This window comes from Triturus cristatus, chromosome 6 (genome assembly GCF_964204655.1).
Source record: "Triturus cristatus chromosome 6, aTriCri1.1, whole genome shotgun sequence".
NCBI classification, from domain to species: Eukaryota; Metazoa; Chordata; class Amphibia; order Caudata; family Salamandridae; genus Triturus; species Triturus cristatus.
This window is the reverse complement of record NC_140589.1, coordinates 216,434,946-216,459,499: the sequence shown is the minus strand read 5'-3', so window position 1 is coordinate 216,459,499 and position 24,554 is coordinate 216,434,946. Positions and strand designations below refer to the sequence as shown.

Sequence of the window (24,554 nt, the reverse complement as noted above, 5' to 3'; positions counted from 1 at the left end):
TTATTTGACTAACTTGAATAAAGGACAAAAGTACAGACTGATATCTTATTAGGAAAATACAATTTTTTAAACTTCATCATCCCTCTCATCATTGACTGAACATTAAATGCTGTAAAGCAACAATTCGTGGGCCTGAGCAAGAAATTAGCATGGAAATTGGAGGTTCACTTTGTGAGTTTTAAGGTGGAGCTGTTTATGAATTTTTTATGGGATTTCCGTGCTTGCAATCTCTACAGTAAACTTCTTTTTGTAATGGTAATGAAAATAGCTTGTAGTTTAGGCCATGTACCGATTGATCCATGTCACAGAAAGCCCAAAACATAATGAGTTTGGGGAACTGAGGAGCCTTGGTGAAGGATCCAGCATCTGTGGCTGATAGCAAAACTTCCAGAGTCAATACATGTGTTTCAAGCCCCAGAAAATATTTTAGTTTGTTGCATTGTCCTTAAATTAAAATGAAAATAAGATGGTGTACCAGTGTACTTTGGGGAAGGACCTGGCTCCCTTTGACCACTTCCTCCCATAGCTTGTGGCTGCCTGTGTAGTCAACCAGTTTGACTTCAGCCCCCACAAAAGATGGAGTTTTTCACATGCTCTACTAAGATTACCCACATTTACTAATAAACAAGGTTGAGGAAAAAGGTATACTGAGAATAAGTAAAAATTCCCTTCTGATAATCAACAGGCCTTTCTGTAGAAGGAAATTTAAGATGGGCAGGGCTAAAATGTTAATTGCAGGATGATTTATGTAAGTTACCGAGGTCCTTGCCAGCCCAGGTGGGTCTAGCATTCATATACCATAACTGAAAATTGTACAATAAAGCATATTGTTCATAACTCAGCAATAAAAGGGGATGATTCTGTTTTCAAATCCATTTTTTTGGGCCAAACTATATAAATGTATGAAAGATTATAGTTTAATCTGCCACTCAGGCCATTTTATAGATGGATTGTTCATGTGTACCCCAGTTGCAGCCGCTTGTGCTGTGAAGTGGTGGGGCAGAGGAGGGGGAACACAAAAAAGACAATATAAACACATAAAATAACACTTACCTGCTCCGACGGCGGCCGTCTTTTACCTGATCCTTGCCTCCTTCCATGAGCTGCTGCACACTGTGCAGAGTCCCATCTGTGAATCCCAGCACTGCTCTCATGTTAGGAATAGTATTCTGTGCTGGGATTGGTCTGAGTGTCATGGTTTGGCGCTCAGAAAGATACCGGAGGCACGTTTTGCCTCTCCACCCTCTTGCGCAACACAGCGTGGGTTAGAGAAAGGCTAAGTGCGCATGATGGTTTGGCCACCTGTTTGGGGCCGGCCAAACCTTCTTTCCCACTTAGCAGTGCCAACAACTCCCCACTCCTCCGATTGTGCTTTCTGAAGTGTCACGTCATTAGGGATGTCTCCACCCCTCCCTTGGCTTGACTGGCAGTCTGCAGGACAGAAAATGATAAAAAAAATGTTTTATTATCATTTGATTAATGTCCCTTGCCTCTGCTGATTTTCAGTTTGGGGGCGACGCTCCTGCGGCATAATGGAGGAGCCGCCCCTGGTACACCTTTGATAAACGGTCAGGGAGGTATATGGAGCAGTAAAAGAGGGGTTACACATGAAAGCCTGTTGCAGAAGTGTGCAGAAACCCTCCACATACTGAGCCAACATACTAGTGTAATTACTACGCTGCAGAAAGTTAACATGCGCTCGGTTAGAAAAGTGCAATTTTATTTTTAATCATTTTCTTATTCAGCTCTAAAAAAATATAATCCTTGTCCACAACACCATTTACTACACACATTTTGTGAAATAATGGATTGAAGCACTTACCCCAATATTTACCATGAAATCGCCCAGTATGTGATGGCCATCAGATTTGCAACTTCTTGTGATGTTTATCCCTTTGAAAATGAAGCTTTGTACATGTACAATTTAGGTACACTAAAATTATCTAACAATTGTGTAACGACCAGTGAAGCAAGCCATAGATGTGTGTCTTTCTTTTCATAAATTGAAGCTTGCTGTCTATTTTAATCGCATGTGTATTATGCACAATTGTATTGTTTTCAGTAAACAATATCTAGTGATTTGGGACTGTAGTGCTGCTAAAGGCTCTGCTGAAGTCTCAGTAGCAGGACCTGCTTCGGCTCCCAGTTGCCTGCCCTGGCTTTCATGGGAGGGATATTTTACTGTCAGTGCTCTTCTTCACAGCTGTAGTGCCCAGATAATTATTTAAAGTCAGAAGGCAGAGTATGTAATTTATTAAAATATTTTTCAATAAACAGCTGAAAGTTTAAACAGTACAATATGAGTCTGTTTTTTTTTTTACAGTTAATGAATTTTCTGCAGAAACACAGTGTTTTGAAACTACGTACAATTATACAAGCTGTGACATGGACAGGACTGTAATTGATTGCATTGTGATTAATACTCTGAAATCCACCACAAAAAGTATGATCGTGAGACCTCTAAAAGGTAGGACATTGTAAACTTGTAAATGCATTGGATGCAGTTTGATAGCATGATTATATGTTTATATATGTAGAAGTTCTACAAGTTTGAAACTTTCGGTAATAATATATGCCAACTGATCTTAAAGGCAACTCAGCTACTGAGAAACAAGGGCTGCAAGGTAGTGACTGCTTGAAGTGACCTCGATCCAGGTAAGGACTTAGTTATGGTTAAATACTTAAGCTTTATTCAAGGGGAGAGCACTCCCAGGTACTTACTGACTAGGGTGAAATAAGAGAGCCTGAGGCAAAGCTCAATGTCCTACTTCAGCCCGGTCAATAATTACTTGGAAAAGTCCCCCATAACCTTCTTGGGTAATATCGCTGTTGTAAATTAGACGTCTATTATATGACATGCAAGTAACAAAATTGTTTGATAGATGGAGTGTTTTTCTTATGTTATGCATACTTATAAGGCATGTTAACCACATGGGTATCCTAGAGATGAGCAGCTGTATGTTCCCAACCCTGCCTATGGCAGGTTAATTAATTGGAAAGCCAGTTCTTCAGCTTCTTGCAGAATTCAGGAAGAGAGGAGTAGGCTCTGATGCATAGTGGGAGACCATTTCATGCTTTAGAAGTAATGTAGAACACTCATCTTCCTGATCTGGTTCTATGTATGCAAGGGATGTGTGTGAGTAGAAGTCCTGGGGAGTGGGAGTATCCGGGTAGTTGGTGAGAGGAGATTTTGTTCAGGTAATGTGTGGTCTAAGTTGCGTAGTGCCTTGAATGTGTGTACAAGGAGTGTGAATTGAGCGCGTTTGTGTATCGGGAGCCAGTAGAGCTCCCTGAGATGTGGTGTAATGTGAGTTCTTTGTGTAATATTGAGGATGAGTCTGGCTGCCAAGTTCTGGATGATTTGTAGTCTTCTAGAGATGTGTTTAGTTATCCCAGCATAAAGGGTCTTCCTATAGTCCAACTTGCTTGCGACTAGGGCACGAGTGACCAGTATTGCTTGGGAGCCATTTGAAAATCTTCCTCAGGATCTTTAGGGTGTGGCAGCGAAATGCAGCAATGGCACTAACTTGTGCCATCATGTCCATTTTGCTGTTGATAATTTTTCCAAGGATCCTGCCTTGAGTGTTGGGTGTGGTTTTGGGTCTGAGTGTGACTGGCTACTAGTTGGAATCCCATGGTGAGATACCAAAGGTCACTACTTCTGTCTCGTAAGTTGTGGAGCTTGAGACAGTTGGCTTTCACTCAGTTAGTGACTTTGTCATCCAGCCAGTGGACTTGTTTCCTTTGTTGGGGGGTCTTGTCCAAGAGGAAGAGTATCACTTGTCAGCATAGAAGAGGATGCTGATTTGTGTGCATATTACTTTGGCCAGAAGAATAAAGTATGCATGGAAGAGGGTGGACGATAAACCTCGAGGCACTCCACAGGTGAGTTTGCTGCTTTTGAGGAGTAACATTCCAGGCTGACAGCTTGTGTCCTATCCATTAAGAAGGCGCAGATATAGCAAAAAGCAGATGCTTGATGAGGATGGGGTGTTGTGTCAAATACTGCAGAGAGTTCTAGGAGAATGAGTGCTGCCATGTCTCTTCTGTCAAGGATCATGTGGATGTTGTCTGTGGTGGAAAAAAGTGATGTATCTGTACTGTGATTAGCCCTGAATCTGGATTGCGTGACGCCAAGGTTGCGAGACAGAGGTGTGGGTGTGTTCAGAACGTGCTGGGCAATTCTAAGGTTTTTAAGATTTTCTAGAAGGACATAGAGGTTGTATCAGTGTAGTTTTCTAGGTGAAAGTTAAGGTCTCTGAGGAGCATGAAGGGGCATTGATGACGAGGGGTGCAATGAAGTTTGTGATGTCACTGGCGGAATTGATGCAGGGTCCTGGTGGTCTTTATATAAAGGTTCTAGGGAGAAGTTGGCTGTGATGCATATCTTGAACGCGAGGGTGCCGATTCACAGAACTAATCTGAGATAAAATCCTAAATTTACTACGTTTGGTATTTACAGAAGGCATTTAGTAGTAGTAAAGTTAGGATTTTATCTTAAATTAGGATTTTGTCTTAAGACCAAAACTTAAGACAAACTCAAGTATAACTTAAGTTTAACGTAACTTTAACTTAAGACACAATCCTAATTTAAGACAAAATCTTAACTTAAGATAAAGTCCTACTTGGTATGATTAGATTCCTCATTTACAATTCTGTATAATACCCAGACTGACATGTCTAATTATAATGCTTATGACTGTTGATTAGGTAAAGGTACTTGAAAATGTTTGTAATCACTTGGACAATTATTCAGTCTTGGTCATTATTATTGTACTACACACCAATGAACTATATTAAACATTTACGATGATATCAATGGTGTATCAAATGTAACCTGTATACATCCCTCTGATGTAGTCAAGTTGAATGGAGTTGGTGTAGTCATGATTATGGACTAAGACGCTATGTTGTCCTTAATCTCAGATAACGACTATGACAGTGATTCAATGGTTACACTACATGCACCTGATGTGACACCTTACAGTTATGAGGGAAAACCAATAGATTTGGTTGGATACTTTGAGGCAGATTTTGAATTGCAAGGGAATCGTGTTTCTGGGCAGGTGTATGTCCCTGTCAAAGGTGATGCTATTTTAAGTCGGCCACACCAGCAACTCTTAGGGATTTTTCAGGATCCCAAATTAAATCCCCAAATGCAGGTGAGGAGAGTTAATACAAAGGCTACATGTTTTTTCACAAGTGTTCTCTGAAACGGTTGGATGTGTAAAAGGTTATATCCATCATATCAGGTTTAATGAGGGAGCCAAGCCTGTTGCGTGTAAGGTTAGAAATATCTCCTTGAACCTGCATGGGGCAGTAGAATCTAAACTTAACAGGCTTGAGAAGGAAGACATAATTGAAGCAGTGGAGGCTTCACAATGGGTGGCACCTGTCGTGGTAGCTTTTGGGGAGATTCATCTTTGTGTTAGCTTCAAGCATCTCAACATGGAGGCAATTGAAGACATATTTCCGCTACCCAACATAATGGAGATGGTGACCCTGATGGGCAACCAAGAGTTTATCACTACACTTGACTTGACGTCTGACTATCACCAGGTCCGATTAAGAGAAGATTCTAAAGATTTAACGGTCTTTATTACACCTTTCAGGCAGTTCTGTATCAATAGGATGCCATTTGGACTTTGTTCCTCTGCATCTGTCTTTCAGAGACCCATGACCCTTTTGTTGAAGGGGATTGTTGGTGTAAAATTCTTTCAAGATGACAGACTAATTTTCAGTGACAATGTACATGATCATATAAACAGGGTCAAAGAAGTATTGCATATATTTTTACAGAATGGAATAACACTCAAGATTAGCAAGTGTAAGTTTGGGCAATCTGAGATAACATATTTGGGACAAGTCATTTCTGGTGGTGGCGCAAAACCCAAGACTGATCTCATCATCACAATATCTGAACTACCACAACCCTCCAAGAAAGAAGAGGTACAAATGCATGACAGAATTATATTCCATATTTGTGCCCAATTTTGATAGCCGCAATGTGGACATTAGAAGTTCCCGCAGAAAAGGTGTCCAATTTGCATGGACAGAAGATTGTCATAAGCAGTATGATGATCTAAAAATGTCTGTCATCTGCAGAATGTTCTAAAGAAGTTTGTCCCAGGCATGCCTTTCATAATTCTTACAGATGCTAGTAAAGAAGGTCTAGGTGCTGTTTTGAAGCAGAAGCATGGTGGAGATGAGGTCAGCATAGGCTTTGCCTCTGGGTTGTTCAGGGGGGCAGAAATTCAGTATTCAAAAGTAAGCCCTAGCAGTATACAGGGCAATAAGAAAGTTCCAACAGTTTATGTGGTGCATGAAGTTCCTAGTGCAGATGGACGACAAACCTTTGCAGACAGACTTTGGGAAGAATGGACTTAACTGTATTTCATCTAGGATTTGCAAGTGGCTGGTGGCACTTTAGGATTTTCAGTTTGTTGTCTCTTATCTGCAGCGTATTGACAACAAAGTTGCAGACTGTCTGTCTAGATTGAAGGTAGATTCGGAACTAAATTGGTTGAAGAAAACTGGTGGAAATAAGATGAAGTCAAAGTTTGCAGTGTCACAATAGGTTGTGTGTCAGAAAGTGAATGGGGGAAAAAGATGGAAGATGAGATTTTGAAACAAGACAGTTTGTTCTGTATGTAGACTACAGTTGGAAAAAAATGGGACATTTGCTGGATATGTGAAGACATTTGATGAGTTATCGGTAATTAATGGCATTCTAATGAGAGAGAGTAAATTGGTGCCACCACAGGGAGTCAGAGAATGTCTGATACAACTAGCACATGAGGGGCATCAAGTCATTTCTAAAACTAAAGAGAGGCTTAGATGTGTATTGGTGGCCAGGGATGAACATCATGTTTGAGAGATTGGTTAGAGAATGTGATGAGTGCAAGATGGGCAACAAAAATATGAAAGTTAGACCGTCTCCCATGGTTTGTCAGGAAATTCCATTTGAGGTTTGGGAGGAGTTTGGATTAGACATAGTTGGGCCCATCAAAGTGGGAAGCACTACAAAGTAGTTGTTTGTGGGCATGGATATGTGGTCCAGGTGGCCAGACGCGGGAGTAACCAATGAAATCAACACTATTGTGGTCATAAAATTCTTGACCAAGATATTTGCAATGGATTCCAATCCCAGAATTATACTTCTGGACAATGGGTTGCACTTGACCTTGAAGGAAGTAGAAACATTTTTGGATGGTTGAGGCATTGCTCATAAAAAAGGTGGAAGGGTTTAATAGGACACTAAAAGAACCCATTCAGATTGCAAGGAATAATGTAGGTGATTGGGTTCAAGCTGTCCAGAGGCATGTGGAGGGGTATAGATTCACTCCACAATCTACTGCTGAGTTGAGTCCTTTTCTCCTGTTCAAGAAACATAAGCGTTATACAGTGTTGGGTCCTCCTTGTGTGGATAGGTACAATATAAATAACATGAGTCCTGAAGATGTGATGGAGGAATCTAAAGCAAGAGAATGCATGAGAGAATCCGAGGTAGCTTACAGTTCAGCAGATCATACAATGTGACAAAGGTGTTTCGAGGGCTGGCCAAAATGGATGATGGCCGCATCTAAAAATGTAATTATGATAGTTGTAGTAAATGACAAAAATAGTTTGTATGTGATTTTTACAGTTATCATTTGTGAAAGGGGGAGGGAATGTGGTAATGTGTAGTTAGCTATGTGTAATGTTTTAACTGTGTTCTTGTGTTTCCATCAGACACTGCTGTTTCCATGACAAGTTTTGAGTAGAATAATTATTGTTAATGCTGAGACTGTGAAAAGCAGTTACCTGGAGTTTACCTTGCAGAGACTGTTTCTGGAGTATCTTATGTAGAATAAACTTGTTTTTATCACATTTACCCTGCTTAGGACCTTCTTGGAGTCACCCTTAACACCTCCATCCAGAGTTACTGATACCAGGAGAAACTGCGAACAGACAATGTTAACGCGAGGATTACAATTTGAACCCTTAGGGTTCCCTAAGAAATAAAGAATGATCATGGAATCAGTAATGCCATACCCAATTCCCCTAGTACTTTCACATTTTCCCTGGTGTTATGCCCTGCCATTTGATCTGCTTTCAGCAGGCCAAATCTCCTGGCGGGAAACAATTGGTCTATTGTAAAACCATGGCCTTTGCATAAAATTGCAATTTCTACATCACATACATTTGGTAACCCTACATGTTTCAACACGAGCTGCAGTCTACTGCTAGCATAGTTCAGAAGCACAAGGAGGCAATCACCACCACACTTTCAAAGCTGTGTTTTCTGCAGCTTATGCAATATTTCTTGAATTACAGAGATAGCACATGCACTGCTGTAGTGGAGACAGGGTTTTATGTGCATACATTGCTATGTTAGCATAAGCGCTTTAGAAGTTAAACACCATCTTGCCACGTTGCTGCTTTTTGCACACAACACTACAGGTAGCTGTTATTACAAGTAAAACTGCTTGCTTGCTTTTTCTTCACATGAGAACGGTCTGTTGTCCACATCCCTAGACGTGCACCGCGACCTTAGTCTGAACACTGTTTGCAGAAACCGTCAAGGTCAAATAACAATGTATGCTGTTGAATTCAGGTTGATCGGCCCACGCTCTAGACACAACAAGCACACAGCTGCAAATATCTGAAACTCTGGTGCCTTTAATATTGCATTTGCATGCGTGATTCAGACACTTGGAGAAAACCTTTCCAGACACAGAGCAGAGCTGATCCTGTGATTTGATTCACCTAAGTTGATCTTTGAGGTATGGGGTTCCCCATTCAAACCTAGAGACCTTCTATTAGTTTATAAAAGTAGCTTACTAGCGAAGGGAGGGAGGTTCACAGGGTATGATAGGACCTGTTTTCCACTATAATTTTTAATATGATTTCTCCCTTAATTTTCTATGGAATTGGAACAATGCTGATGGTTTTATTTCTAATCATTTGTCTGCTTATGTCAGCCAAAGTACTGCACCTTAGAGCACATTGTTAAACATAAATATTTTCAACTTTTCCGTGTCTCTGATTACACTTGTTGTGGACTGATATGAGAATAATAACGAAAAGGTGTTTCTGATTCCCACCATTCCTGAGAGTACTCTAAGTCGCCTGTTCTGGGTTGTCTAATCATTGGTAGCTTCAAAATAATATGGAGAACGAATGAGACACTGATGCTAGTCGGTTAGGGGTTCTGGGTACTAAGGTGAGTTTTTTGGCACCCCACAATTCTCTGAGGTCCTGGTTTCCTGTGAATAGTTCTGTGCATGAGCAGAATCCCCGCAACACTGCTGGCTGCACTAGTTCTTGAAAAACATTCCCATAGTTCAGTTCAGTGCTTTTTAATAGGCGCAGAACACGTTCATGATACAGATCATGCTGTTTATAATGAAGCTAGAAATATGTTTCTAGATAGTCACCTGTTATATGGTTGCTATAGGTGCATGTTTATTGTAATTGTTTTGTCAATCAAAATTTCAGGTAAAGCTACATGTAATGGATTAGGAATTGGACAGGAAGGCGATACCATAATTATACCATGCACAGCTGATTTTTCTGGGACGATCACATACACCTGCACCAGTTCTGTCTGGGGCAATCCAACCAATTCTTGCATCCCTCAAAAGCTCAGTCAACTAGTGGCAGAAAGTGAGGTACGTATTAATGAATGGCATGTCTTAGCCCTCTTTATATGTTTACAGTGATTCAAAAGGAAATGAAGCTTGGGCTTGTTGGCAGCATACAAAGCACCTGAAAGAATAATCAGTAAGAAAAGTGAAAAAGGGGCAGATTCAATTAGATATTTTCCTTTAACTGTTATGTTATGCGTATTTGTGAAGCACAGCATCACCCACAAGGTAATACTGGTGCTGAGGTATGTGCACCCAGCCCTGACTATAGTAGGTCGGTTAATAGAGAAGCCAGTTATTCAGCTTCTTGTGGAATTCAAGAGGAGGCTCTGATGAGGAGGGGAAGCCGTTCTGTGCTTTAAAGGCAATATATGAGAACATCCTTCCTCCTAATCGCGTTCTGTGTATGTTTGGTATGTGTGTGATTAGAAGTCCTGCTTAGAAGAGGTCAATGGGTAGTTGTTGGAAGAATATGAAACTGTTCATGCAAGTGGGGCCTAACTTGTGTAGTGCCTTGAAAATTTGTGTGAGGAGTTTGAAATGAGCACATATGTGTAGTGGGAGGCAGGGGAGCTAACTGAGGTGTGTGGTGTGATGTAATTTCTGTGTGGGAGGTTTAGTATGAGTGTGCATTCTGAGTTTTAGATTGTTTGCAGTCTTTTAGTGAGTTGCTTGGTGATCTCAGTATAGAGGATTTTCCCATAGTCCAACTTGCTGGTGACAAGAGTGTGAGAGACATTTGAAGATCTTCTTTACCATCTTAAAGGTGTGGATGTAGGATGCAATGACAGCGTTGACTTGTGCAGTCATGTTCATTTTGCTGTTGATGATTAATGTGAGGTTCCTGGCATGGGTGCTGGGTGTGGGTCCAAGTTCGGCTGGCAACCCGTTGGAGTACCATAGTGAGGTGTTCTTGCCAGGATCACTACTTCTGTCTTGTTGGTGTTGAGCTTGAGACAGTTGGCTATTAACCAGTTAGTTATTTCAGTCATGCAGGTAGTGACTTGTTTCTCATGTTGGGGGTCTTGTCCAAGAGAGAGAGTACAAGTTGCAAAACATTGGCCAGAGGGATGGGGCTGAGTGATGAACCTTGAGGCACACCTTAGATGATTTTGCGGGCTTTAGATAAGTAAGGTGCCAGGCAAACAGCTTATGCTCTATCCGTTAAGAAGGAGAAGATCAAGTGGAGAGCAGGTCCTTGGATGTCAATCTTGTGCAGGTGCCTGATAAGGATGGGATTTTAAGAGCATGTCAAATGCTGCAAAGGGGTCCAGAATAATGAGGGCTGCCATGTCTCCTCTGTCAAAGATCATGTTGATTTTGTCTGTGGTGGAAATGAGTATTGTTTCTGTACTGATGTTGTGCCTGAATCAGGACTGCAGGACATTGAGGAGCTGGTGGTTGCAATGTGGTTGGTGATGCATTAGTTGATTAGTTTCTCTAAGACCTGTACCAGGTGTTATAGGAGCGAGATTGTTCTGTAGTTGGGAAGTGTGGCTGGGTCAGCACATGGTTTCTTGAGCATCAGCATGAAGGTGGCATGATGCTAGGTGTTCAGGAATATGGCTGACTTAATGTAGATGGCAAGGATGAGTGTTAGTTGTACGCTGATTGGTAGGAGTCATTGGGTGAAACCGTGATTGGGGCAAGAGTCAGATGGGACCCTTGAGTGGATGGTCTTCATGGTAGCATGATATTTCGGTGTTGATGAACTTCTACAGGCGTGATGGGAAGTAGAATTACGATGGAGATGGGGTTCAGTTTTGGGGTCAAAGTTGCTGTAAATTGATGTGATTTTGTTACAGAAGTCTTGTGAGGGGTGATGCTACTGAAGGTGGCAGGAGGCACAGTGAAACCTTTGATGATGGCAAAGATTTCCTTGCTGCTGTTAGTGTTGGTGTCACTGGAACGAGAAAGCAAAAGACACACAGATGATCAATGGAATGCAGAGCAAATCAAACATTCTCCCACAGTCAATAGACATTGTTCTTTTGCTCACCATGTGCCTTAATGGAACAGTCCAGACCAAACTGCCAAGCTCGGTCCTCCCTGGACCGGAAACAAGCATCCTGGGACCGGTTTCGAGGCCTCACCCCTCATCAAGCAGGCTAGCTTGAATCCAGTGGCACAGTGAGCCCGGGGCTCACGTCTGACAATACCCAGCACACTAAGGGCGAGAAAGCAACAGACTCACAGATGATGGTGTCATTGAGATCAGCAAGAGGTGTGAGCTTGGTGCGCCGTATCTGGCGGTGGTAGTGCCTTAGGGCTGATTTGAAGATGTCTTTACCTGTGGTGTTTTGGCTTGCTCACCTGAGAATCTTGTACAGAACACTTTCACTTTATACAAAAAAACACAAAAACTGGTCTGGGGGAGTTCCCAGAGTTCCGCTACGTGGAACTCCACAAAGTAACCCAAAAACGATTCAGCGCTACATGGAGTTCTGCAAGCAGCATAGTGTATTAGGTCATGCCATTCGCATTGATTTTTAGCGCTGGGTGTTTGTCCCATGCTGGAAAATCAGTGCAAGCTGCACTATGAGCAGAGCAAGAGGACGTAGCTTCTTTCTGCCGCTTGAGCAGATCTTCAACTCGAGTGGCAGCTTCTTCAACATGAACGGAACGTTTCTCTATGCAAGCTGTAGTGGCCATCCGCGACCACCCGAGTTGAGAAACCTCGCCGGGAGGTGGTGTGGAGTAAGATTTTGCTCGCTCGCACTTGCCAACTTAACGTTGGCAAGAGTGGCAAAAACTAATTTCAGAACTCATGGGCTATGGGGAGTGGGAAAAACTCTGCAAACTCCGTGGGCAGAGCAGAATTTCACACACTGGCCTAATTATTGCAAACTTCAAAGCAAAATGTGAAATGTCAGAGGCTTTGAGTGGATATATTGGGGTACCATGGTATACAGTTTCATGCCAGCCGGTCAGAAGATTTTTAACGTAATCTCTTTGCCATTTCCCAGAGAGGGGAGATGGCGTTTCGATGCTAAGGAAGCATGAAATTATTTTCTAACTCAGAAATGATTAAGATGCAGAAGTACTAATGCACATTAACTTCAGCAAAGCGAGTTAACCACAAGTAAATAAAAACTATCTGATTGTTTTGCACTGTAAACCACATTATTGATGTGGCTGGTGCCAGTGAAAGTACTCCTCCCCTCTATTTTTCACACTGTGCAAGGGGATCACAAGCACTACCCTAAAAAAGAAAATTCGGTGGTAACTTTATTTCCAAGCACTTTTCATGTATGTATGTTTTGATGTTTCCAAAACGCATGAACCTATCTAGATAGCAACAAAGTGCTGTACAGAGGGCAAGCCTCAAAGGGGATACATAGGGTGAAGGGGATAGAGGGAGGAGGTAGAGCTAGTGGAAAGGGTAAGAAGTCAACCTCTATGAGCTCTCGTTCCTTGAGAAGGTGAGGTAACACTTTGCTCATGCATTGTAAGAGAAATTGTGATGTTCTGATGTCAGAGGGGATGCTGTTCAAGATCCAAGGGCCATATGCTGAATTATCTTATTTTGTAGTGTTCTCTAAACTGATGATGTCCGAGCTCCTTGTTTGGAGTTGACCTCCCAATATTGTTAGTTTGTTATCTAGGTAGACAGGGGTCTGGTGTATAGGGCCTCATAAGTAATGCCACTGATCTTGAAGATAAGATTGCAGGGAAAGCCAGTGTAGATCCATTAGCACAGCTAACAGATCTATTTTTCCAAATATGCATACAGTGGGCTTTGATTCCCTGCTTTTCAACCGTTCACTTTTTTTAATACCCTCTGTTATTCACTGACGTCACATTTTGTTAGGCACATTGTTAAAAATTGGGTTGTAGTTTGACTGGGATATGAGCCCTCATCAAGCAGCAACCAAATGCTAGTCAGGGTAAGAATCAGGCAAACCCTAAATTAACTGTGATCACCCTCTAGTACCTTGACACAGAGCAGTCAGGCCTAACTTACAGGCAATGTGTAAAGTATTTGTGCAACATGTCAAACAATAGAACAGTGAAAACACCACACAAAAAGACTCCACACCAGGTTAGAAGAATATAACTTAATTTTATGAACACAACAAGACATGAATAACGCAAATCCAATAAGTAGAACTGGAGTTAAGACGTTTTAAAGAATAAATGGTAACATAGCACTTAGAGGTATAAAGTGCCGATCAGGGATATCTGTTCATGCTGGACGTTGTGTAATCCAAAAGTTCAGGCCGACCGCGATGGAACACGGGTGGTTGGATACAGTCCCAGGTTAGTCTAGCTAAATGTTACAGTCTCAAGTTTTGTGCCAAGAGTCCTGTTTGCAGGGAGCAAGGAGAGGATTGCATGGTGCAAAGAGTAGTCCGGGCATCATAGATGGGCTGGCTGAAGCCTCATGGTCACGATAATTGCTGTGCAAAGAGACAAACTTGCAGCGGCTCACACTGAGTCTCTTTGTGAGAAGCATGGTTTCCAGAGAGAATTGGCCCATTTGCAAAGAGTCCAAAAGCTTGACTTTAAGACCTCAAGAACCACTCCAAGGGCCCAGGGAACTCAGAGGCACCTCTTGGTGGTCAAGAACTCATTGAAGATGGGACCAGGAACTGTGGGGAGCCTGTTATGTCCCTGAAGCTCAGATCAGGAGGCCAACAGACTAGCCCTTTGGTGGTGGAGTGCCTCATGGGATCCTGGGTTCAAGATGTGTTCCAGGTCCAGCTCCCCCTCCCCAGGCAAGAGGGCAGCAGGCAGCTGGTCAGCACAGCAATCCGTCTTCCTGGCAGAGTATCCAGAGGTCTAGAGGTGTACTGAAGTGGTGGTGTCCAAGGTCCTTCTTTATACACAGTTGTGCCTTTGAAGTGGGCAGGAGCTTCTAGATGCATGCCTTTGAAGTGCAAAAATGCCCTGCCCTACCAGCCCTAGCTCCAGACTAACTAGAGGGGATATGCACATCTTCTGATTCCCTCTTTTGCACCGAGGTGTGCCCCATGCAAATGAGGGGATCCCTTTGCCTCTCCGCCCGCGCTGTATTTCCGACGTGGACTCAGAGGCAAAGAAGCCCCAAGTGTGCCTCCTGAAAGCAGCCCTCTTCAGAGATTAAAGGGGGTTTCATGAACTCCAAGACATCCCCTTGCAGGCAGGTGCAGTCACTGACTCTATTCCCCTTTAAAAGTGCAAGCTGGTTGCCGCATGCTCAGTGAAACACGGAGCGGCTGTAAAGTAGACGCTCCGTATTTCACGTGAATGTGTTGTCCCCATAATGCGGCACATTCTCCTTCATCGTGGCAGGGGCACCTTTTTAAATTTGCACCCGGTACAATGAAGAAAAGAGCGCCACATGTGTAATGCGGCCCCAGTACTAAAAAGTACCTGTCCTGCTTTTTAAATACATTGTACCCTGCCATCTGAGCTGTTCATAGCCTACCCTAGGGGTGACTTATATGTATTAAAAAGGAAGGCTTAGACCAGACAAGAGCTTTATTTGGACTTGTCGACTTGGCAGTTTAAATCACAGCAATCACAGACCTGAGACATGTTTAAAGGGTTACTTAAGTGGGTGGCACACTAGAAGCATTTAATGTACAGACCCTGGGAACATGTAGTGCACTTTACTAGGGACTTATAAGTAAATTAAAGATGCCAATTGGTTATAAGCCAAATCTGCCATGTTTTAAGGAGAGAGCACAAGCACTGTAGCACTGGTTAGCGGTGGTCAAGTGCACAGACTCCTAAAGCCAACAAAAATGAATTCATCAAAAAGGGGAGGAGGGAAGCAAAAGGTTTTGTGGCAGCTCACAAGAGCATTTCATTCTCAATTAAAGCTATTGACTGCTTATTGTGACTAAAATCTTAAAGATTCAGGACACTTTTCCATCTGTGGATTCCCGAACGGCTGACGCTGTGTTAGGGGATAAGTCGACCTATTTAGCTCCCTCACAGGCTGAATCGGGGCCTGTACTATCTGTCTTTCCCCAGCTGTCCTGTGAGACATCGCTTGAGCTGTTATCCCGGCTGCAATCTGGCTCGCCTCTGGATGCTTGTCCGGCGAAATGCTTGGGCAAGGTGGCCTCAGCGTTGAACAGCTTGCTGAACCCCCTGCTTAATCTATCATTGAGTTCAGGGGTGGTTCCACGACAATGGAAACACGCACTCATTCTGCCGCTGATTAAGAAGCCTCTGCTCGACCCCCTGCAATGTGCTAACTATAGACCAATCTCCCTCCTCCCTGCTCTGGCGAAGGTGTTGGAGAAACATGTTCAGCATACTCTGACCACCTTTATTGAGAACAACAAACGGCTGCATGACTCCCAGTCCGGCTTTCGTGCGAATTACAGCACGGAGACGGCTCTGGTAGAGGTTACCGACGCCATCAGGGAGTCGCTCGATCATGGGGGAAAGGCTATGCTAGTCATGTTGGACCTATCGGCGGCGTTCGACACCGTCCCACACGCAGGTCTCCTCTCAAGACTCAGGGAGATTGGTCTGCGAGGGACGGTGCTGGACTGGTTTCAATCCTTTCTTGCCGACCGCCGACAGGTGATCTGGGCTCCGCCGTTCTCGGCCGAAATGCTTTCGCTGGAGGTGGGGGTGCCTCAAGGTTCCATCCTGAGCCCCACCATCTTCAACATATACATGGCCCCTCTAGCGGAGGTAGCGGAGGCGTTTGGGGCCCAGGTCATCTCATACGCTGATGACACCCAGCTCTTGTTCACCTGCAGGAAGGGAGAGGCCTTCAACGGCGGCAGAATCAAGGACTGTCTGAGCGCAGTCTTTGCGTGGTTTCAGCGGCACAGCCTGAAATGCAACTCAGACAAATCTGAGCTGCTCTTTTTCGGCTGTGCCCCTGATCCGGGCTGGAAGACATGGTGGCCCCAGGACATGTTCCCCCCAGAGAAACCATCTTCTCAGGTAAAAAATCTCGGAGTGGTGTTTGACGATGATCTATCCTTCCGTCCACACATCCTGGGATTAGCAGGGAAATGTTTCAGCATCCTCAAGATGCTTAGGAAATTTCTTCCTCTGCTCTCATTGCAGTATCGTAGGAATGTAGTCCAGGCGCTTGTGGGCTCCCGCCTGGACTATGCTAATGCACTCCTTGCAGGCCTACCTAAGTATCTGTTATCCAGACTGCAGATTGTCCAGAATTCGGCGGCCAGAGCCATCTATGGGCTGCCCAGGAGAGCTAGCGCCTCTGCGCTCCTGGCTAGGCTGCACTGGCTGCCAATTTCGGGGAGAATCAGATTTAAGCTCCTCACTCTGGCATTTAAAGCCCTCCATGCGATTGGCCCTAACTATCTGAGGAAGCGTATTGCTTTCTATGTGCCGCGGAGGTTGCTGAGGTCGGCGGACCTGGCTAAAATGGAGGTGCCTGTGGTCAAACGTGTTCGGATGGGAGGTCGTTCCTTCCAATACGTGACAGCCTGCTTGTGGAACGAGCTCCCACTTTCCCTTCGGAAAGCGAACAACCTCCTGGCTTTCAGGAAGGAGTTGAAGACTCTGCTCTTTACTAAGTAATCCACTGTGACTGTAGTAGGTTTGCCTTTGGTTTCCTGTTTCTCTGGGCCTCTTTGCTAAAGCGCCGGGACACCCTTTTGGGGTAGCCGTGCGCTCAAAAAGTTCGGCTTAACATTAACATTAACATTAGTGTATCCTCCCACTTACTAATGGAGTGTATGTATTGTAATACAAAAATTGTCTATTTTAAATCTACCTCTCTATAGGATTCTGTCACAATGACTGGATAATGTAATTGATGATATCACTTGAAATGTCCTATGTGATGTTATCAACAATGAAATGTAATTTGTCATGAGTGATGTAATATGCAAAGTCATACGCAGTGCATGATGGGGTGCAATTTACAGTTAGTTCACTAAACTCTAACTGGTGATTTTCAGTGTTTTTGTTTTTTAAAATATCAGTTCTTATCTCATTTCAATGCCAAACTACAAAATCACTTCAAATGTTGCTTTGTTCGTTGAAGCTCTAGGTTTCTCTTAAGCTAAGATCTAATTACTATGTGTTAGTAATTGAGGTTTCTGGTTGGTAGAGTATACAGCCTGTCCAAGCAGGAGTCACAATCCTAGTCAGGGTAAGTCAGATACACAACCTAAACTAAGCTGTGCTCAACCCTTGATAGCTTGGCACAGACCGTTCAGGCTTACCTTGAGAAGAAATGTGCAAAGTATTTGTGCACACTTTAATTACAGTAATGCAGTGTATGCACCACATAAAGACTCTAGCACAGTTGGGAAAAATTGAGACTCTTTATCTGATTAAAACAAGACCAGAATAACAAACATCCAATAAGTAGAACTTGAGATATGAATTTTTAAAGATAAAACGTGAAAACAGTGCTTAAAAGTCACTAGTGGTCAAAAGGTTAGTTGAGGTCGCGACGGACTGGTGCAAATCAAAAGTTCAGACAGCAATGGAGCCAAGCCGGCTACAGGACTCAGACAGGTCACGCTAACAAAGTACTTGGATGGAGCAAAGCATCGACATTGAAGACTCAGGGAGTCGAGGAAGCACTTCATCGTTGTTGATCTGTGGATGGTGGACGAGCATCAGCACGATCCGTGACGTACATTGAAGGTTCGATGCTGAACCCCTTTATGATGTAGACCCTACAGCAATGTCGAGTCACGAAATCTGTCGGAGTCAAGCTGCACCGGCTGTAGAAACAATGTCATCAAGCTGAGCCGCATCGTCGTTGAAGGCCATGCATTGGTTCCTATCTGTGCAAAGTCACTGCTGATGTCGATGTAGGAAAAGGCAAGTGTGAGACTCACAGATGACAGAGTCCAGCAGCACCAGCAGAGTTGCAAGAAGTCTTTTATGACCCTGAGAATTCAGAAAACAGGAGGCAAGCCAGCAAGCCTTTGGAGTCACTCTGGGTTTAAGTGAGATGCATCTAGTCCTTGTCCCCACCAGGACAGTGATCAGCACGGCAGCTCAGCAAAGCAGAGAAGCAGTCCTTCAGACCACTCAGTCAAGGCAAAGTGACAATCCGTACATTACAGCAGTCTTTACTCCAGCAGAGCTCTTCCCAGGTCTAGTAGTAGGTCTGATTTGGTAGGGTCAGAGCCCCAGTTCTTATACCCAAAAGTGCCTTTCACATAGGGAGTGACTTCAAAGGAATCTTCCAAAGTGCACAAGGACCCCTTTCAAACTAGTCCTGTCTGCCAGGCTATCTGTGGGGGGTAATCAGCCCTTTGTGTGAGTACAGAACTCAGCCTATTCAGATTTAAATGTGTGCTACCTCTTCTCCTGCCTGTCCAGGAAGGCTATCATAATGTAGATGAATGCAGATGAGTCCCCTGTCACACGCAGCCTTTCCTGTGTTTGTGGCTGTATAGAGGGAATGCACAAAGTGTAACTGTCACCCAGCCCAGATGTGTATCGGAGACAGGCTGCAAAGCACACAGAGTTATAAGCACAGAGAAATGTTCACTTTCTAAAAGTGATGTTTCTAAAACAGTAATGTTAAATCTTACTTCACCAGTAAGGAGTATTTATCATTACCATTCGAAACATATGAGACATGTAATGCTACTCCTCTCTGAGCAGGAATTACAGCTTAAAAGCGTATTAAGGAATTCCTAGTGCTGGCCTATGAGAGGAGTAGGCCTCACAGTAGTGATAATGAAATAGGCTGTTGAACAGGACATGTAAAATTTTAAAGTACATGTCCTACTTTTTACTTACACAGCACCCTGCCCTTAGGGCTATCCACATTCTACTTTAGACTTGAATTACATGCAATAAAAGGGGAGTTTCCAGCTTGGCAAGTAGTTTTAAATGTCAAGTCAAAGTGGCAGTAAACTGCACACCCAGCCCCTGCAGTGGCAGACCTGAGACGGGTTTGAAAGGCTTCTTCTGTGGGTGGCACAATCAGTGCTACAGGCCCACTAGTAGCATTTCATTTACAGGCCCTGTTTATATGGTATATCACTTTACAAGAGACTTACAAGTACTTCAAATATACCAAACAAGTGTAAACCAATAATACTATGTTTAGAGCCGAGAGCATATGCCTTTTACCACTGGTTAGCAGCTGTAAAGTGTCCAGACTCCTAAAGCCAACAAAAAGTAGGTCAGGAAATGAGGAGGAGGAAAGCAAAATGTTTGGGATAAGCCTGCAAAAAGGGCCACACTATTCCTAAGAATAACTTCACTTTAACCTTTGTTTTTTTGCAGTGAATTTCCTTGTTTTCTGATCATATTCAAAATTAAGCATACACCCAACCTGACTGGGAAATATGCAGCCAACCCCTCCTTAGGCTGCGTACAATAGGCAATTGGCTGATCGGCCTGGCCTCTGGCCATTCCCCAGGGCTACCCCTCTGTGTGGGCACCTAACCCAGTGCTCATACCCATTCTCCTGACAGCCCTTGTGCCTGTGGATGTCCAAAGCCCCACTGTGTGCTACCTCCAGCTGTGTGCAGTGTGGGGGGGTGTTGGGCACTGGACAATACCAGTACTGCGGTACCACACTGAATGGGGCTTTCGGTACTGAAACCAAAAATATATCTTTTTAAAATGTTGTCTTAAGAAGGAGTCCCTCTGGGAGCCCCCACATGGCCCTGGTACTTGCAGTAGGCCCACCCTGCCGCCTTATGTGCCTTTGCACTTTTTCCCAGTTCTGCAAAGGCTGCCACAACATTGTCTCTATGTTGTGGCCAGTCAATAAACATCCACTTTGAAGGGGCGAAGCAGAGGAAATTTGGACACCAATGGTCCAGGCATCTCTAACTTTTTACTTGCGTTAACACCTTCATTCCCATCCTGTCAACCTTCTTAAACACTAGTTTCTCAAAAAGCACTGATCATGTCAACACCTAATAGGTTCTAACGTTTTGTAAAATTTGGTGTAATTCCATTCAGCTGTTTTTTCCTGAATCAGAGTGCACACTTTACTATGGTAATTGAGACTGTAAATCACTATTTTGACCCCCTCCCTTTTTCATACTCCATGCTTGATAATCGTCTTCATTTTTTGCTGACTTTGATTGCTGGTTATTGGACTCTGCACATTGGGGGACTGCTGTCCAGCACCAAGTGCACATGCTCTGACCTAAAACTTGTAGAAAATGGCAAATCCTCGATTCTCATATTTAACTCGCCTACAAGGACACAGTATATGATATAGAAACTACACTCATAGCATGGAAAGTTAATTGTCACTTGTGGACTGCAGCACTTACTGTGCCATTCACTAGTGTGACACAGGCAAGCAAGGCTTTAGGACTTCTATTGTTGCAGTTCAAGCCTGTAGACTCACCTGTCAAGACAACCTTTTTCACAGGAAAACCCTCCTTTTTAGATAATAATAAATCACCCCAACATAGGCCTTGTGGACCAGAAAGCATGGGGCATGTTACCTAAAATTGGGACATATAAGAATTTTATGTTACCATGTACCTAAAGTGATAAGGCACCAAAATCTATTTTCAATATGGAAGGCCTTGGCTGCCCTATGAGTAACTAGAGTATATATTAAAATATTCATTCTTCAATCTTGGGTTTGGGACCAGCTCATACTAATATATTTAGTATTTATTAAAAGCCCAATTCAATGGTGGTATTGGATTTTTAATAAATGTTTAGAAACGGTGACTTTTAGAAAGTTACATTTCACGTGCCGAAAGCTGCTTGGGTCATACTTGCGTTAGCTGTCTAGCAGTGCTTGAATTAATGAGGTGTGAAGATTGCTCACAGAGCATAGAAATGGCATAGGTGTAGGGAAGTATTGTTCTTCTCCTTGCAGGAAGACCAGTTGGGCTTGACCCGAGCACGTCAATAACTTGTAAAGGGGGGTAAGAAATTGGGTATTAGTTGAAGGGAGACAAAGTCCTTCCACTTCTTGGCAGGTATTTGGGCCATTTTTACAGGCATCGTCATAGTCATAGTTTGTTGTACATGATTAATTAAAATCTTTACAAATTTCCCAAAAAATAAAAATATGTCTTTACATACACAATTAAAACCAAGCAACATTAATGGGATCCCTTTGGTTATTAGCTAAACTGCAGGTGCTAAACCATCGGCATATAATGTTATGAATGCGTTTTAGAGACATTTACTGAATACATCTTTTTCATTGCTAATACCGTGATAGTGCTTTCGGCCTTACGATCAGTGTTTTAAAAGCAACAACCTGGATGATTAGAAAACCCTGATCAAAATAGCAGGTTCCTGGAAAACAGTGCAATTATACAGTAAAGTGTCAAATGTGTTATAAAAGCAAACTTCTGAGGTCCTGCTAATTAAATTGTCTCTTAATGAGTTTTATATACAGTCCATTTGTTACATAAATGAATCAGCTAGGCCCATGCCGGAATTGATCATACTTCTTTGTTTTCCTCCAGTTTAGCTTGCTGTAAAAGTTTCCTTACTTCAGCCAGGTATTTTACTCCCCGGCATGCCAAGATTATAGAGGAACCTTCCAACCAGCGTATCATGGCTTGCCTGCACGTGTGAATATTCAATTCATTAAAAATGGGTTTTAAGTACTGTCTCCTAATATCAGTAACTGCTGGGCATGCACATAGCAGATGAGTTAAAGATACCTTGTAAAAGCCACATAATCGACAATGCGCTGCTTTTGGGTGTTTTTCCAAGATGGCTATAGGTCTTTTGAATCGTGCAAGCCCATCTGATAGATTGTGAAGCTCTTTTTTAACTGCAAGCTAAAGTGAGCTGTTAAATATGCTTGCAGCTTTAGAGATTTGTACGAATTGATGACAGTCCACCCATGCCGATGTTTGGAAATTTCTTTTTTATCTTCCAGAAAAGATTTCTTTTTTGCTGCATCATTGACAGCTTTACTAATGCTTGCTTTGTCTGACATGTTATTGCATGCTGTTTGTATTTCCAGCTCAGCCAGTGATGTTCTCAAGTAACTTCCCCATGTGTTTGGTGTTTCTTGATCCATCTGATGTTTAATTTCTTTCCAGCATAAACTGTTCATTGTTTCTGGATCGAAAACCTCGCATACCCCGGAATTTCTGATTCTGGAGGCCGAATTCCAGCTGGACCTGAGCTGGAGAGGCATATTTTAGCAGATTGAAAATGGCCTTATAAACCTTCGTCGGAAGTTTGTTTAACAAATCAGCCTCTTTACCGCACCAGGTGACTAGACCGTATGACAGTGTGGGCAGGATTTGCGCAGCTGTCACTTTTAAGAGGCGGTTATGGTTCGGGCAGTCTAGTTTTTTATACAGTAATCTGTATGCGATGAATAACGATTGCGCTTTGGCTTTTTCGGCCAGTTTGTGTTCCTTATGTGTTGTGCCCCGCCCTATTATTATGCCAAGATATTTGTAGGACACTTGCTCTTCCAACGTTGTCCCTATTACAAGCCATTAAAACTTAGTTTTTTTTAGTGTCCACTAGGCGAACAATTTTGGTTTTCGCTTTGTTTAGTTCCAAGTTTTCCTTGTCCAAATAGGTTACTTGCTTATTTATCACTCTTTGTAATCCAATGGGACTCTGGCTCAACACCACAATGTCATCAGCGTACTGTAAAAAGGAAATTGGCTATTTGGCCAGATGACAATCGGCTGCTTGCATGTGTTTACTGATATCTGAGAGAAACAAGTTAAATAGGCTTGGCGCTAAGATGCAGCCTTGTTACAGACCTTGCTACGTATGGATGCTCGAGGTTGCACTGCACCCGTCGCCCAATTTCACTCATGCCCAGGTATCACTGTCTAAGGCAATAAGGCAATTATTGCGTTCAGTAATTTACTCGGCAATCCCCATACGTTTAGTTTTCCCCAGAGACGGTTTCTACTCACTCAGTCGAAAGCTGATTTTAAATCGACAAAACATGTGTACAGCCTTTTTTTCTTTTTTACCGCATTTTCCGTTAAAAGCGCTAAAATGGCCAAATTTGTTATTGTGCCCCTCCCTTGCCTAAAACCCATTTGAAACTTGGGAATTATGTTCTTTTCATCTATCTAGTCTTGGAGCTGGGCTAGGAGACAAGAAGCGTAAAGCTTGGCCTCTACATCAATCAGAGATATCAATCTGTAGTTTCCAGACTTACAGTGATCTCCATGTTTGAATATTGGATGGATTATCTTCCCTTTCCAGGAATTGGGGACGTTGTTCTGAGTATAAATCTGATTGAAGAGCGGTGTAAGATAGTCAGACCAAAAATCTTGATCATTTTTAAAAAGCGCATTGGGAAGCCCGTTCGGATCTGCCGCCCCCTCGGTCTTTAGTTGTTGTATTATGACTCTTAATTGTTTAATGTCGGTCAAGTTGTTTAGTTCATTACTACATGTCTCTTGTCCTATTTCTTTATGTTCTGCCCGATCCTGAATGGGTATTGTTTGTGTTTTGTCTGGTTCGAGGTAGGGCTCTCGGGACCCTTCTTCGGCCCCTGATACCGTGCTGCTGTACATGTTTCGCACATGTTGAGTCCACTTTAACTCTCCGATTCCTGCTTCTTGTTGCAGTCTTGGGCCTTTAGTCAAATTATTTATAATGCCCCAAAAGTCCCTACTATTTGGCAGTTTGCTTGGACACAGTAGTTTTGTCCAGATGGTTTCTTTATACGCTGCTTTCGCATCCCTCAACATCTTCCTATAGTTGTTCCGTATTTCTTGCAGTTTACTTTTATCAATTTTACTGCCCATTCACACCTCTCTTGCTATCCTTCTCTTTAGGTCTTGTAATTCAATATTAAACCATGGTTCCCTCCTGGTATCTGGTCTTTTTTGACGTCCATCGATGGCTGGAAATTTTCGGATGAGGACAAGGGCCAACTGTTCCCAGTTTTTTACGCGCTTCTACGCTGTCGGCGGCCCCAGTTTGCTCAAGTGTTCCTTGATTGTGTCCTGTGTGATTTTTAAGTCCGCTCCCCGCCATTTTAATTTTCGTAGATTCAACTTTTCTGCATGTCGTATAAGGCATCATGTCCTTTTGACT

The 24,554-nt window shown here is 43.1% G+C and overlaps 1 protein-coding gene across 2 annotated transcripts in view; it reads left to right on the top strand.

The window, feature by feature from the left end:
- The window catches only part of LOC146816669 (adhesion G protein-coupled receptor F5-like), a 675,219-nt gene that overhangs the window by 477,635 nt on the left and 173,030 nt on the right, over window positions 1-24,554 (top strand). For both annotated transcript variants that reach the window (XM_085610569.1, XM_085610570.1), the window contains exons 13-14: window positions 2,324-2,467; window positions 9,481-9,653. In XM_085610569.1, coding sequence (XP_085466695.1) covers window positions 2,324-2,467; window positions 9,481-9,653 — 317 coding nt within the window. The remainder of the gene's footprint in view (window positions 1-2,323; window positions 2,468-9,480; window positions 9,654-24,554) is intronic.